Source organism: Marmota marmota, unplaced genomic scaffold (genome assembly GCF_001458135.2).
Source record: "Marmota marmota marmota unplaced genomic scaffold, marMar, whole genome shotgun sequence".
Classification (NCBI taxonomy): Eukaryota; Metazoa; Chordata; class Mammalia; order Rodentia; family Sciuridae; genus Marmota; species Marmota marmota.
The window spans coordinates 19,496,143-19,510,335 of record NW_026000082.1 but is presented as its reverse complement, the minus strand read 5'-3'; the positions used below and the strand labels follow the sequence as shown (position 1 = coordinate 19,510,335).

General features: G+C 43.4%; 2 protein-coding genes across 13 annotated transcripts in view; one reads left to right on the top strand and one right to left on the bottom strand.

Moving 5' to 3' along the window:
- The window catches only part of LOC107141821 (nuclear autoantigenic sperm protein), a 30,976-nt gene extending 23,085 nt beyond the window's left edge, over positions 1 to 7,891 (top strand). For all 4 annotated transcript variants that reach the window (XM_015485074.2, XM_015485075.2, XM_048815463.1 and 1 more), the window contains 9 exons: positions 4,008 to 4,087; positions 4,668 to 4,753; positions 4,862 to 4,935; positions 5,529 to 5,717; positions 5,800 to 5,966; positions 6,503 to 6,559; positions 6,660 to 6,737; positions 7,292 to 7,426; positions 7,708 to 7,891. In XM_015485074.2, coding sequence (XP_015340560.1) covers positions 4,008 to 4,087; positions 4,668 to 4,753; positions 4,862 to 4,935; positions 5,529 to 5,717; positions 5,800 to 5,966; positions 6,503 to 6,559; positions 6,660 to 6,737; positions 7,292 to 7,426; positions 7,708 to 7,788 — 947 coding nt within the window. In that variant the 3' untranslated portion in view covers positions 7,789 to 7,891. The remainder of the gene's footprint in view (positions 1 to 4,007; positions 4,088 to 4,667; positions 4,754 to 4,861; positions 4,936 to 5,528; positions 5,718 to 5,799; positions 5,967 to 6,502; positions 6,560 to 6,659; positions 6,738 to 7,291; positions 7,427 to 7,707) is intronic.
- A 1,802-nt stretch (positions 7,892 to 9,693) lies between these two features.
- Ccdc17 (coiled-coil domain containing 17) lies at positions 9,694 to 13,678 on the bottom strand. 9 transcript variants are annotated; one of them, XM_048815468.1, is made up of 12 exons: positions 13,307 to 13,659; positions 13,165 to 13,226; positions 12,857 to 13,028; positions 12,614 to 12,770; positions 12,436 to 12,519; positions 12,223 to 12,380; positions 11,831 to 11,944; positions 11,445 to 11,620; positions 11,252 to 11,349; positions 10,887 to 11,090; positions 10,327 to 10,714; positions 9,694 to 10,054 (listed from the first exon to the last, which is right to left on the bottom strand). In XM_048815468.1, the coding sequence occupies exons 1-12, from the start codon at positions 13,470 to 13,472 to the stop codon at positions 9,908 to 9,910; spliced, it is 1,926 nt and encodes a 641-aa protein (XP_048671425.1). In that variant the 5' UTR covers positions 13,473 to 13,659; the 3' UTR covers positions 9,694 to 9,907. The 9 variants fall into 9 exon arrangements, 8 of the variants coding, with proteins under 8 accessions (XP_048671425.1, XP_048671424.1, XP_015340559.1 ...); XM_048815467.1 differs by having other exon boundaries at positions 13,152 to 13,226; positions 13,299 to 13,653; XM_015485073.2 differs by having other exon boundaries at positions 10,327 to 10,434; positions 10,504 to 10,714; positions 12,223 to 12,341; positions 13,152 to 13,568.
- Between the last annotated feature and the right edge of the window lie 515 nt (positions 13,679 to 14,193).

Sequence of the window (14,193 nt, the reverse complement as noted above, 5' to 3'; positions counted from 1 at the left end):
ATTAGGAATTAGTTAGGGAAGAAGTGCAGAACTGAATTATTCAACTTTTAAAAACTTCTCACGTCTTGATCTTTTTCCTTCTTTCTTTTTTTTTTTTTTTTTTTTTTTGGTATGGTAGTGAGGATCATACCTAGGGCTTCATATATGCCAGGCATTTCCTCTACTGCTGAGCTGTGCACCCCTAGTCCTTGATCTTAGTGATCAAACATTGGAAAGATTTTCTATTTCTCTTATGGACTTTGATAAACTATCAGTTTGTAAATAACATCATTACAACTCATTTTTTTTTTTTTCTAATTCTAAAATAATACTATTTATCTTCAGGTTTTCATTTTTTCCAGTACTGGGAATTGATCTAAATCTTCAGCCCACTCTTTTTGAGACAAGAGTTTCACAAAGTTGTGGAGGCTGGCCTTGAACTTGCAATCCTTATGCCTCAAGCTTCCTGAGTAGCCGAGATTACAGGCATGCACCTCTCCTTACCCTAAAACAATACCACTCAATAGAGAATATTACACTCTACTTATATTGAGGCATAAAGGTCATGTGACTTGTTTATGGTCAAGACTGTAGTACTAGATATGCCTTGAATATACTATTCTTTCCACACTACCTCATATTGAAGAAGGCAGCTTTCACCCCTTCTCTTCGCCCTGTCTCTTTATCAGAAACATTCTGGTCACATTTTTAAAATCCCTTCAAAAGTCTCAGTATTCTAGCAACTGAACCGTAAACCCCCTGCCCTCGCACTTTTAAAAAGTGGTATTTTAGTGGTTTTGTGGCAGATAACTTATAAATGACAGTAGAGAGTCCCATATTTTATAGATGAAGAAATGGGAGAAAGAAGTAATTTGCCCTAGTCAATAGAGAGGACTAGGTGCTCAGTCTGGCTTTAGGGTCCAGCTAATTTCTGTGCTTTCTTCCTCTTTATGTGACAACACTAGTCCACAGATTTTTGTTGTTTATTTTTTTTTAAAAATTGTAGATAGACACAATACCTTTATTTTTATTTATTTTTATGTGGTTCTGAGGTTCAAACCCAGTGCTTCACACGTACCAGGCAAGTGCTATATAACTGAGACACAAATCACTAGCCCACAAATCTTTGCTGAACCACAATCCCAGCCCTGGTCCACAGATCTTGAATGTGGTTTTCTCTCTTCATTTAGGTAGCGTGCTCCCCTGGCATGTGTGGGCCCCGGGGTCGATCCTCAGCACCACACAAAAAAATAAAGATATTGTATTTCCACCAAAAACTGAAAAATAAATATTAAAAAATTCTCTAAAAAAAAAAAAATTAAAGTCCTGCTGGGCATGGTGGTCCTGAGACAGGAGGATCTCGAATTGAAAAGCCAGTCTCAGCAACTTAGCGAGGCATTGAGCAACTCAGGCCCTGTCTCCAAATAAAATACAAAAAAGGGCTGGGTGTGTGGCTCAGTGGTTGAGTGCTCCTGAGTTCAGTACCTGGTTTAATAAAAGAAAGATTTATTGATTCTCAGCACCACATAAAAATGAAAAAAAGATATTGTGTCCACCTAAACTAAAAAAATAAATATTTGGGGCTGGGATTGTGGCTCAGCAGTAGAGTGCTCGCCTAGCACGGATGGGACTTGGTTTCGATCCTCAGCACCACGTAAAAATAAAGGCATTGTGTTGTGTCCTACACCTAAAAAATAAAAAATTTAAAGCCACATTTCCTACCACCTCTTGACTTTGCTACCTCTTGGGGTTTTCATATTCCTGATAAAGACAACTGGTCTCATCTTTCCTGATTGTCATGTTAGATGTGGTTGGTATGTGAACAGAAGTTTAAATTGTATGCATAAAACTTGGTTGTGTTCAGATGGATTCTACTGACCAACCTGTGGTGGGTACTTGACTTCTGTGGGAGTTCCAGAACACTCAAGAATTAGCACCTTTTTGTCTTTATTCTTCTGGTTGTACTCTGTGCCCATAATGTTTTGAGGATGCTACATGGTCATAAGTAGCATTTCTTTTTCTCTGAAGGATGCACTATACATATCACAAATAGTGTTCTATTTTCAAAGAAGCGTGGAAGATATTTTTAACAAATTTATATACTGAGGATATCAGGGCATTGTCATTAGTATTTGAGTATACCTTACTGGGTTGGGAAATGTTTTACAGTATTAACTTTCTCATTAACCTAGTTTATAGTTAGGTGCAGTTGTGCATGTCTTGTAATCCCAGTGACTCAAGGCTGAGGCAGGAGGATTGCAAGTTTGAGGCTAGCCTCAGCAAAAAAGATTGGGACAGTTGTAATATGTCCCTGAGTTCAATTCCAATACCAAAAAAACAAAACCTAGCTCCTTCTCCACCGTCCCATAAAGATAGCTAGGTCCAGGTTTCTCAATTTGTAAAATTCCAAGTAATTAAGATATTTTGTGCTAAATTAGATGTCTAGCATGCTGGTTTTAGTAGGAACAGATAACAGATAATTTTTAAAAAGTAACAGTGTTGGAGCTGGGATTGTGGCTCAGTGGTAGAGTGCTCACCTAGCATGTGTGAGGCACTGGCTTTAATCCTCAGCACCACATAAAAATAAAATAGAGGTATTGTGTCCACCTACAACTAAAAAAGTATTTTTAAAATAATAACAATGTCAATTTAATTTCTCTGCAAATTGGGAAGACGAAGTTTAATTTTTTGAATTGATAAGAAATTTGTAGCTTTACTTCATTGTCTTAGATATTCTGCTGGAGGATGGAAAGAGTCAGCAAAACCACTATGTAGTCCAAACTTAGGGAAGTAAACCTGTACCCATCTGTCTCAAAATGTAGGTTGACTGATATTTACTGGAATCCCTGACTAGTCAGAAGTTATCATTAATGGTGTGTGGTGGTGACTATTGTAGATGAACTGGTATTGTTGTGAAAGGTAAAAAAGTGAGCTTCCAGATTAAAATAGGGCTTACTGTTAACTAGGTTGTAATGTGTAGTTATTAGAGGACTTTAGTTCATTACAATAATTTTTAATACATAGGAATTTTCTGTGCCTGTTTTCCACCATAAACCACTGTTACTTTAGATAAAACTCCTTTAACCTGACTTCTTGGCTCTAAGGCCTAATTGCTGTATTTAGGTTATTAGGAGACAGTATTTGAGATCTTTTGCTGGTGGCATGGGCATGTAATACCAGATACTCAGGAGGCTGTGGTAGGAGGATCTCTGAGCCCAGGAGCTTGAAACCAACCTGAGACTGTTTTTTTAAAAAAAAAATGAGAGATGGATTAAGCCAATTCATGAATTGTAACAACAGAAAGCCCATTCTAATCACTCAACATTTTGAAGTTTAAGCTATCTTATCACTGAGAATGTATTCTTCATGCAGTTGACTTATGAGTGGATTTCAATATGAGGAAATAGTGTTGATATGACTACAAATTTAAATGGAATCATTTAAAATACCTGGTTTGCTCACTTAAATTCTGTGTGCTTGAGCTGGCTGGAGTCTGTGGCGTGCTCATTGGCAAGAGTTGGTAAGAGCTATGCTTTTTTTTTTTCCACAGCTTTATTGTGGGAAAGCTAGTCTCTTGCATATTCTTGTTCTGAATGAACTGGAATAATTTAGCTTTTGGTATTTTCTGAGCTTACTAGTATTGTCTAACGAGTCACCTAAAGACCCCAGAAACACTGATTGAGGCCTCTATCTGCTTTTGACTGAGTAAATTGGAGCCTCTAGCCAATGAGACAGTATCTAAGTCAGTCTCATTCAGAATGATTTAGGTTAACTTTTACAAGGAAATGCTTTAGGCTTTTAACTGTCAAGGTCTAACCCATACACTGTAAGGTTACACATTCTAAGTCTAGATTAAACTTGAATTAGATTGAAACCACTGACTTTAGAATCAGATCAGATGTTAACTGGATTAGAATCTAGCCTAACCTGTCTCAAAATGTAGGTTGACTGATGTTTACTGGAATCTCTGACTAGTCAGAAGGTATCATTAGTTAACGTTCTCAATAATGAGGAATTCTTGCTTGTAGAAACTGAAGGCTCAGAAGAGGAAGATAAAGAAAATGACAAGGCAGAAGAAACACCAAATGAATCAATTCTTGAAAATAAGGTAAGTTATTGTTTGATACTGTAATCTGCTCTTATTATAGGATTGTCGTTAACACCTGTAGGCATGATTATTGTAGATACCCACTCCTGGTAAGGAATCAGGACTCTATCCATGCTTAGAATGGACAGATCTGAGCTGGGTGCCAAGTACCTGTAGTCCCAATGATTCAGGAGATAGAGGCAGGATGATTGCAAGTTTAAGGCCAGCCTTAGCAAATTGGCAAGATCCTGTCTTAAATTAAAAAAAATAAAAAGAATGGGATGGATAATAGTTCAGTGGTAGAGCATCCATGAGTTCAGTCCCCAATACTTCCCCCCGCCCAGTGCCCACGGCCATGGACAGATCTTTTGATTCCTAGGGCTTCCTGTCTATTATGACAGTATCCAATATATTACTGACATAAAGAGAATCAGGAGAGAAAACTTTTTTACCCATTCTGCAAATTTTTTTGGGGAGAAAGTCTGAATTTTTCAATTGCAAATAACTTTTTCAAGTCATAATAGATTATACATTTAGATTTATACTGTAGAAAAATGCTTGTCTTATACTTATGCCTAATAACAATGATTTGGATATTTAGTCTCTTCAAGAAAATGAAGAAGAGGAGATTGGGAACCTAGAGCTTGCTTGGGATATGCTGGACTTAGCAAAGATCATTTTTAAAAGGTAAAACTCTTGTTGCTTCTTAGGATGGGAATTTGGTTGAAAATAAATAGAAAGCCATTAGGGTTAGACAAGTATTATTAAGATTTCTAATCAGTTTCCTTCTTTTAGGCAAGAAACTAAAGAAGCCCAGCTTTATGCTGCACAGGCACATCTTAAACTTGGAGAAGTTAGTGTTGAATCTGGTAATGCATTTTCATTTTACTTTCTAACGTCCCTCACTCTCCCATTCCTCCTTTAATAGATTCTCTGTAATTCAGCTTGATTGATTATAGTTAGGTAGTTGACATTGAAAATATAGTAGGTTTGAGTTTCCTATGATCCTAGAACAATGAACAATCTTTTTTTTTTTTTTAATTTTTAATATTTATTTCTCAGTTTTCGGCAGACACAACATCTTTGGTTGTATGTGGTGCTGAGGATCGAACCTGGGCCGCACGCATGCCAGGCGAGCGCGCTACCGCTTGAGCCACATCCCCAGCCCAATGAACAATCTTTTAATTAATTAATAACTCTGATCTTTCAGTAGGATTTTGTTTTTTTGGTGTTGTGAATCAAAGCCAGGACCTCACAAATGTGTAGAGCACATGCTCTTCCACTGGGCTACAAGCCCAGCACCTGTCAGGTCTTTTAAAAAGCCATTCTGTCATTCTACATAGCCAAGGGTCCTGTAGATAATAACAAAAATGAAAGCAAAATGGGTATATTCCTGCAGAACAGGTCTGAATTCTGCAACTACTTCATACAAGTGCTGGCAATTCTTGTTCTTCTTTCTTAGAGAACTATATCCAAGCTGTGGAGGAGTTCCAGGCTTGCCTAAACCTGCAAGAGCATTATCTAGAAGCCCATGATCGTCTTCTTGCAGAAACTCACTACCAGCTTGGTTTGGCCTATGGATATAACTCTCAGTATGATGAGGCAGTGGCACAGTTCAACAAATCTATTGAAGTCATTGAGAAGAGAATGGGTGAGTAGAAGCTGCTACCAGCAATTGACCCTTCTCCAAAAAAAAATTCTTTTATGGTAATTTTTATGCGTCTTCTTTGTAGCTGTACTAAATGAACAGATGAAGGAGGCTGAAGGATCATCTACTGAATATGAGAAAGAAATTGAGGAGTTGAAGGAATTACTACCTGAAATTAGAGAGAAAATAGAAGATGCGAAAGAGTCCCAGCATAGTGGGAATGTAGCTGAATTGGCTCTGAAAGCTACACTGGTCCGTTCATTTTCTTTTTAAAGTTTTCATAATAGCATTTGTGGTACTGTTAATGTTCCATTTGCTAGGAACTTGGTTTCTGGTAGTTGGTGGTCAGAGAGAATATGAGAATTCATCTACTTATTCCTGTCAAATAGTACAGTGGTTAGCAAATATTCTGGAGCTAGACTGCCTGGATTCATACTGTCTATTTTGGAATTCTGTCTGTGCAGTTTGTATGACCATAGGTATTTTTCTGCCATTGTTGATTTATCTGTAAAATAGGGATCATAGTATCTATGTGTAAAGTACTCTTGATAGTACCACACAAATAGGAATTGCTTAGTAAATATAAGCTATTATTTCTATCTCTGAGATGACACGATATGGATAAATGATGCTTTTAATCCCAAATGTGTGAAAGATCTTGCCTACTAAATGGCCGTCATTAGGATTTCAAGTGTTATTAATCAGCTATTGTGATGGGTACCTGTTATAAAACTGAGTGACCTGGGTTCTCTCTGGGAACCTACTTGAATTTGTCATCTTTCTCACAGGTGGAGAGTTCTACTTCAGGTTTCACTTGTAGTGGAGGAGGTTCTTCAGTTTCCATGGTGGGTATTCATTCAGGTGTTTGTCACTTAATATTAGGCCTCACTGATTGTCTCAATAGTTTGTACATTGCTAACAAAGCCTTTTTTTTTTTTGGGTCAGATTGCCAGTAGAAAACCAACAGATGGTGCTTCCTCATCAAATTGTGTAACTGATATTTCCCACCTTGTCAGAAAGAAGGTAAATTTTCATGTGAATGTTTACCTCATTTAGAAAACTCCTATGGCCCAAGGACTATGAAGATCAGTCAGATTTTGGAAGCCAGTAGGTTTTCTTTGTCAGAAGTTGTTCATCAGAGACCTGATACATGAACTCCTGCTTGCCTTCTTCTGCTTGTTACTTCAACAGTTCTTTTCTCTGGGTGGGGAGTCTCTTTATTTCTTGCTTTGTTTCCTGGCTCATGTACTGGAATTTATACACATCTCTTGTTCTCTACTTGTATTGTGTGGTGCTAGTGCTAAGCAAGTGCTGTTCCACTGAGCTGTACCCAGCCCCAGATGTTCACATCTCTGCTCCTCATCCTAGTTACACTACTTTTCCTTTAGTCAGGAGTCTCAACGAATATGTTGGGACAGACCAATTTTATTTTGCGCAATACAAATTGGTATCTGCCCCTTGTGGCTAGGTGGAGAGACGGAGCCGTGAGTCCTACTGTACCACAGGGAAGTGTTTTGTAAGTTGTATTTTTAAAAACGTTAAGCACATTTGTGAAGTCTTCACAATTATATCTTTAGAGGAAACCAGAAGAAGAGAGCCCCCGGAAAGATGATGCAAAGAAAGCCAAACAGGAGCCAGAGGTGAATGGAGGCAGCGGGGATGCTGTCCCTGGTGGAAATGAAGTTTCCGAAAACATGGAGGAGGAGGAAGAGGTGGGCAGTTAAGCAGGGATTGGCCTCTTCCCTCATCTTTTCAAGGATTGGAGAAATCAGTACTCCCAAGTGCATGCTCCCACCTTGAGCCTTGCCAGCAAGATCATTTCTGCTTATCTTTTTCAAAATGCAGTGTATGATTATTGTTACAGATAACTGTGTAGAGAACAAAGAGTTGGAAGACCTGTGTTTATTTCCTCTTGCCTGAAACCTGTTTTTTGTATAAGATGGCTTTGTTTAAACCAGGTTACTGAAGCCCAGGCTCCCTGTTTGTTTTTCAGGCTGAGAATCGGGCAGAAAGCCGGGCAGCAGTGGAGGGGACATTGGAGGCTGGAGCTACAGTTGAAAGCACTGCATGTTGAGAGGGAACAGAACCTTCCTCCCAAGAGAGTGTTTTTGTATATAATGTATTTTTTCACTTTTGGGGATTCTTTTTGTATAACTTCAATAAAGATTGTAAGCAAAGGTTGAGGCTTTGATGGTTTTTTTCTTAAATATTGGCTGAATCCATGCCTTGGGGCACTCTAGGTTTTATATTATAGTAGCCAAAGGTACTTTTTCTCCCCACTTCTGTATTGATCTCTGTTGGAAGTTCTAATGCCAACTCCTGTCTGATGTGGAAGTGATAAATTAAGTGTGATTATAGGCCTTTCCTTTCCATCGGTGCTATATTTATCAAGTTACTCGACTGAACTCAGTTGTCTTGCAGACTTTGTGGTGCTGTCCCTGGATGGGGGCTACAAAAACAAGATTTGGTGAAGATCTTGCTGTTTGGTGCTGTAAATGGACTAACAGGCCTTTGGTGGTACCTGCCTTCAGTTTACCTCATCTCCATCCTAGGGTTGTATCCTATCCTGGAAAAAGAATTCTGAAGAAGACTTGGGGGAGAAAGTGGTCCCTGTGGAACTATAGAGAGAAAAGGGGCTGTGACTGACATAATGGACAACATGTGGTTGGAAAAATGTGTGTTGGGGGGGGGGAAGGCTGGCTGGTTTTGATATTTACTGTATAGAAAGATTGAAAAACATCTAAACTTGGAATTGTTACACTGTCTGTAGTTTTGACTTCTCAAAATAAAGATGTGAATAAAAAGCTCCTGGTCTTGCATTGTGCTTAAAGATCTTTCAATGGGATCCTGAGCTGCCTGGAGCTTTTGAGCTTTTCAGTATGAGATATGGGGCTAAGAGCAAAAAAAATGGCTCAGCAATTTTTGGATCCCAATTTTGGATTCCAGGGATGATGATGGTCAAGACACAACAAAATGTAAGCCTGTTGTCCAGGGCACAGGGTTTGTGTGAGAAACAGCCAACAGCCCTTAGTTTAGTAAGTTAGAATCTCCTGTTTTAACAACCCAGTATCAAAGGCTGAGGGAGCTATATAGGACTCCTAAGTCAACCCCATTTTTTAAAGGTGGTTATTTTTTAAGTGTTGGGGATTGAATGCAAGGGTACTTAACCAGTCATATCCTAGGTGCTCCCCCCCACCCCTTAAAAATATTTTTGGTTGTAGATGGACACAAAACCTTTGTTATACCTTTGTTTTAAGTGGTGCTGGGGATTGAACCCAGGGCCTCACACATGCTAGGCAAGGGCTCTACCACTGAGCTACAACCCCAGCCCTTTTTTATTTTGTGACAGGGTCTTGCTAAATTGCTTAGGGCCCAGCTAAGTTGCTGAGGTCAGCTTTGCACTTGCAATCCTCCTTCAGCCTCCTTCCTGAGCCACTGATTACAAGGGATTTTCTTAATACAAGAGAAAATGTCTCTCTGGGCTGGTCATTGACTCACATTTGCAGAATCTGGCTTATCTTGACTGAATTTCCTTCTTAGAGATGCTTTTGTGTTGTGTGTTCAGGTCTTGATGCTGGTCATTAACTCACGTTTGCAGAATCTGGCTTATCTTGACTGAATTTCCTTCTTAGAGATGTTTTTATGTTTGTATGTTCAGGTCTTGAAGTCCCAATATGGAATTTTCTCAACTATAACATTATTGCCTTAGGGCCTTAATTTGGAATCTCTCTTTAAAGCCTCAGGAATTCTCTCTTTATTGAAAGGCTTCTAGGCAAAAGTCATTAGAAAGACATGCCTGGCTATGATCCCTACTATTTGGAAGGGAAGAGGATTGCAAGTTTGAGGCCGACCCAGGCTATTTAGTGAAAAATCAAAGGGCTGGGGGTGTAGCTCAGTGGTAGAGTAACCTGGGTTCAAACCCCAATACTAAAAAAAAAAAAAAATCCTGATGAATCTGACATGAAATTTAGCACTAAAGTTGGCTTTTACAAAAAGAAAGTGCCAGGTAATATTGTAAATACCTGACAGATTCATTTAATCCTCAGTAAATGGTTACAAAAGAAAACAGTTGGAGAAAGATCAACTACTTGCCAAAGGTGATACAGATGTGGTTAGAATTCACAAGCTCATTTGCTTCTAAACTTTATGGAGTAGTAAAAGCTACAGGTCTGGGAATAAGCCTCATGTTCCCTCTAGCTCCCCTGTTGGGGTCGGTCATAGCTCAAAATTTCATCTTTAGTCTTGACTCTGCCAAAGGACTCTTCTGTAGGAGGTGGGGGATCAGCAAAGCCAGCCTTGGGGCTGAGGGAACTTGTTTCCAGTGAAGATGATATGGATACCTGTGGAAAATAAGCAGGTTCTTCAACAATCTAAAAATAGGTAAGGAACATAGGTTCTAGAGTTGAACTACCTTAGAATCAACTTACTGTGAATAAAAGGTAGTGTTAACTTGGTAAATTCTTGCTTTGATTTTGTTTACATTGCATTATCTAACAGATGATTGTGAGGATTAAGCACAGAAAGCAATTGGTAGTGACTGGCACATAGTATCAATAACAGTTGGCTATTAACCACCCACTTGTATTGCCTCTAGCTATAACTGGGCCCTCACCGGTGGGTACTGGTACTCATGGGCACTTGTTGGATTAATCTCTGCCAATGTCTGGACATCTGCATCTCTTGCATTCACCAGCCGCAGAAAGAGCTCAGTCTGACTTGCCTGGAGAGAGATGAAATGGTACTCTATCTGTACCTTGGAGTAGACCTTATCCCCACCCTCCACACTGACCTGGGGAATCCCATTCAGCTGCCCAAAGCTGAGGCTGGGGTCCACAGGAAGAGCCCGAAGTGGAAGGCGCCAACGGCCACTTAGCACACGCTGATCCCGGTCAAATAGCACCAGTGAGGCCCAAGCCTTTGGCTGTGGTGCCCTAGCCCATGCCAACCCCTGCCAGGCTTGTAGCTCACACACCAAAGATACTGACGGTGATGGCAGCAGCCTGAAGAACAATCAAAATGTCAGAGGCCAGAGTTGAAGTCCCTTCCTAAACACTTCCTAGGACTTAACCCTCAGAGCCAATGAATGGCCTTTATATAGATGAGAAAACTCAGGATGAGGGGCATACTCAATTGTGGCAAGAATACCAAAGTCACAAACCCCATTTAACTGACCTGGGCACAGGCTGCCTGCTGGCAAGGATGGCACAGTTTCCCATGGGCCCAGGAGCTGGAGGTGGGGGCAAGCAAAAGGCTGGGGGCAATGCTGTGGTCCCTCCTGTATCCTGTCCATCTCGGGCCAAGCCAGTCAGTAGTTGCACCCAAATCCAAGAAGCATCAAGGCCTCGCAGGAAGTCATAGAAAATGAACAAGCCAGCCCTAGGAGACACAAGTCAGAGTACATAAACATCAAACTCCTCTCCCTCTCTCCTCCTCCTCTCACCCTCCCTCTACCCAGTCTACTGGACAGCCCTAGGAGTTCTCCTTAACTTATTAGTGGACAAGTGAAAGGGGTTGTCCAAGGAGGGAGCAGGCCTCACCCAGGGTCGTATGGTGCAGGGCCCAGCACATCAGATGTGGGTAAAAGGAAGTGTCGGTCCAGACTCAGGTTCTTTGTCATGGTTCCAGGAAGTGGTGGCTGTGAGGAAGTGAGCTGACTTCTCCAGAAAGTCTGCAAGCTGCCCATGCTCCCCTGACCACATAGAGCCGAACCATCCCCCAACTCCCCCTCACCCCATCCTGGCATCCCTGGGTCCTCACAGCCTTTTTTGCACCACCCGAGAACTGGACGTTTGTGGAGCCTGGAAGTGGTGGCAGTGGGGGTGCCACCGGTGGAGGGAGGTGTGGGGGATTTCCCTTTCCCCATGGACTTGTGCAGGGACCAGCCAGGAGTTGTGCCTCCCTGGGCCCTAGGAACAGAGGAAGACTTAGGTTTCCCCTGCATCAGAGGAAGCAGGTAACTGTACTGAGAAGCCACAGAGACACACACACGGACACATGGAGACTGCATGGACACGAACTGAGGGGGGCACAAACTTGGGTTTCATTCCCCGGGAATCATCCTTCCACCCCTTCTCCTGAGTTAGGTTTGCTGGAATGAAGTTGGGGTGCTCACTGACCCCAAAACGTCTGGGCCCGGCATCTCTGCATCTGCAAGGCCAGGATATTCTCCTCTAGGCGCCGGTTTTCTGCTTCCAATACTAGAAGCTCCCCCGAGGCTGCACTTGCTTTATCTGCGAAGAACAAGTCTCACCTGTTACCTTTGATCTCTGGTGACCACGACGGTCCGGATCTGAGCAGGTCTCCAGTGTTTAGAGCTCTCCGGACAAGTCTTTTGACTTTCAGCTCACATTCTAGCCACTGTCACAAAGACCACCCAGGATTTCTACACCTCGGGGTTTTTGCTCAGGTGGCTCCTACGCCAATGACGTCTTCCGTCACGCCCTCTTCTCCTCCCAGGTCTAAGACCACCGCTGCGGAGAGGCCCTCCTGTTTGATCCCTCTTGTTCACCCCTGCGATTCTGCGACCGCCGCAGTTCCAGTGCTGACGCCTCCACTTGTAACTGCCATATCTTGCCCAGAACACCGGGGTCCCGGCCCCCGCCTCGCATGTAGGCCTCACGCAGGGCCCTAGGGAGCGGGGTGGGTACAGAAAGAAAGTAAGACAGTCTTCCCAGGATGATCAGCACTCCGTCCCTGGCCCGTCCCGCGCACCGGACCTCACCGGATCTCCGCAGCTAAGGTTCCTGGGTTGACCTGCAGCACGGGACAATTGAGCTCAGCATCCCGCCAGGCATTCAGCCGAGTCCTGGCGCGGAGAGACGACGTCACGCATCCAATAGGGCTTCCCGCCGCCCTAGCCCCGCCTCACGCTTCCAGACCGGCATGGGAGGGGGTCTCACCCGGTCTGGGGCTGAAGTTCTTGAAGGCGCGTTTCCAACATCTCTAGAGCTCCCCGTGTCTGCCCGGCCTCTGCCTGGAGTTCTCGAAGTTGCCGTTCTAGACCGAAAAAGCGGGATATCCCTTCCCGCGGCCCACCTTGGAGGCGCCAGCTTAGTTCTGAGGGAGTAAGGGACAGAGTCGGAACGCGTCCGAACCCCGCGGGCAAGGGGCGGAGCAAGTCCCTACCCCCGTCTCTCCCTCACCGTTGCCGCGTCGCTCCAGTGCCCGGCTCTGCGCTTCTGTCTCTGCCACGCGCCGGGCGCGGGTCCTGTACAGCGCCTGCAGTCTCTCGTTAGGGCTCCCTGCAACCTCGGAGGTGGGGCCTTCTGTCATCCAGGGTCCCATTTTCTGTAAGGACAGCCGCAGCCACTGCACCTGGAGTTAACAGATCACCACGATCTTTGTTGGGATAATCTGCTCCATGTATGATCTGAAGCTACGAAAGAAGGGGTGGCCGCTTCAAGTTTATAGCCCTGGGGAAAGCTGGGTGGGTGTTACCTCCTCTGTTAACCTTTTTAGAGCAGATGTGCTGGCCTCCTGGTCCAAGCGGCCCTGGAGTTCTCCCGACACAACCTGGGAACAGAATGTAAAATGAGGAATCTTGATCTTCCAGCTCTCTGGAATATCCACCAGCCCCCTCCTTACCGCGGTACCCGGTGATTCCGTAGCTACTGAGGGCTGTGCTCTATTTGTCCCTTCCCGGGTCAGGCGGCCAATGCAAAAGCGCTGAGTGTGGATGGCCAACAGGGCCCCGGAGCGGAAAACCATGTCACAGGACCCACAGGGCAAGAGCTCTGGCTCCCCAGAGTTGGAGCCCATGTTAAAGGAAACTGTCTCCTGACACCAGCCTAGTCCTGCAGAAGGGGCAGAAGGAAAAGCTCAGGTCTAAATCTTTCACAGGTTTGTTTGGGGAGGAGCTTTAGTTCCCTGGGCAGCAATTACAGGCCTGGGCAGGTTAGGAGAATGGGTGGGGTAACCTAACCACCTTTGAGAAGCTCTAGGCTTGAAAAAGTGTCAGTCTGTTACAACTAGATACCTTCTAGACTAACCATGACTTGGTCATCCTTGGTCATTTCATAGCCTCAGACATGCAAGTGTTTTATTTTTTTTGGTACCGGGGATTGAACTCGGGGGCACTCGACCACTGAACCACATCCCCAGCCCTATCTTGTATTTTATTTATTTTTATTTAGAGACAGGGTTCTCACTGAGTTGCTTAGCGCCTCGCTTTTGCTGAGGCTGGCTTTGAATTGAGGATCCCCGCGACCCAGCGTCTCAGCCTCCCGAGCTGCTAGGATTACACCGCGCCAGGCACAAGTGTATCTTTTTAACTACTGCACTCCAATGTGGATATAATAGAAGTTAATTGCTATTCGTCAGTTCAGGGAACACCTGGGAGAGGTGGTGTTCTGTCAGGAAACCATCTTTTCCCTGAACTGAAAAGCTCTTCCTAGTCAAATGCCTTTCTGGAAGTAACTACAACTTTTGCACAACCAAATCACACCAGAGGCAGCACTCTGCCCCGCCCCCAACCCCCATC

Bases quoted from the DNA above. Each gene is read 5' to 3' on its own strand.
- Ccdc17 (XM_048815465.1), bottom strand. From the start codon at position 13,472: ATGGGCTCCAACTCTGGGGAGCCAGAGCTCTTGCCCTGTGGGTCCTGT. The intron at 12,342-12,435 runs GTGAGGTCCGGT...CCCGCTCCCTAG, and splicing joins ACCTTAGCTGCGGAGATCCG to GGCCCTGCGTGAGGCCTACA. The intron at 11,621-11,830 runs GTCAGTGAGCAC...CTCTGTTCCTAG, and splicing joins CCGGGCCCAGACGTTTTGGG to GGCCCAGGGAGGCACAACTC.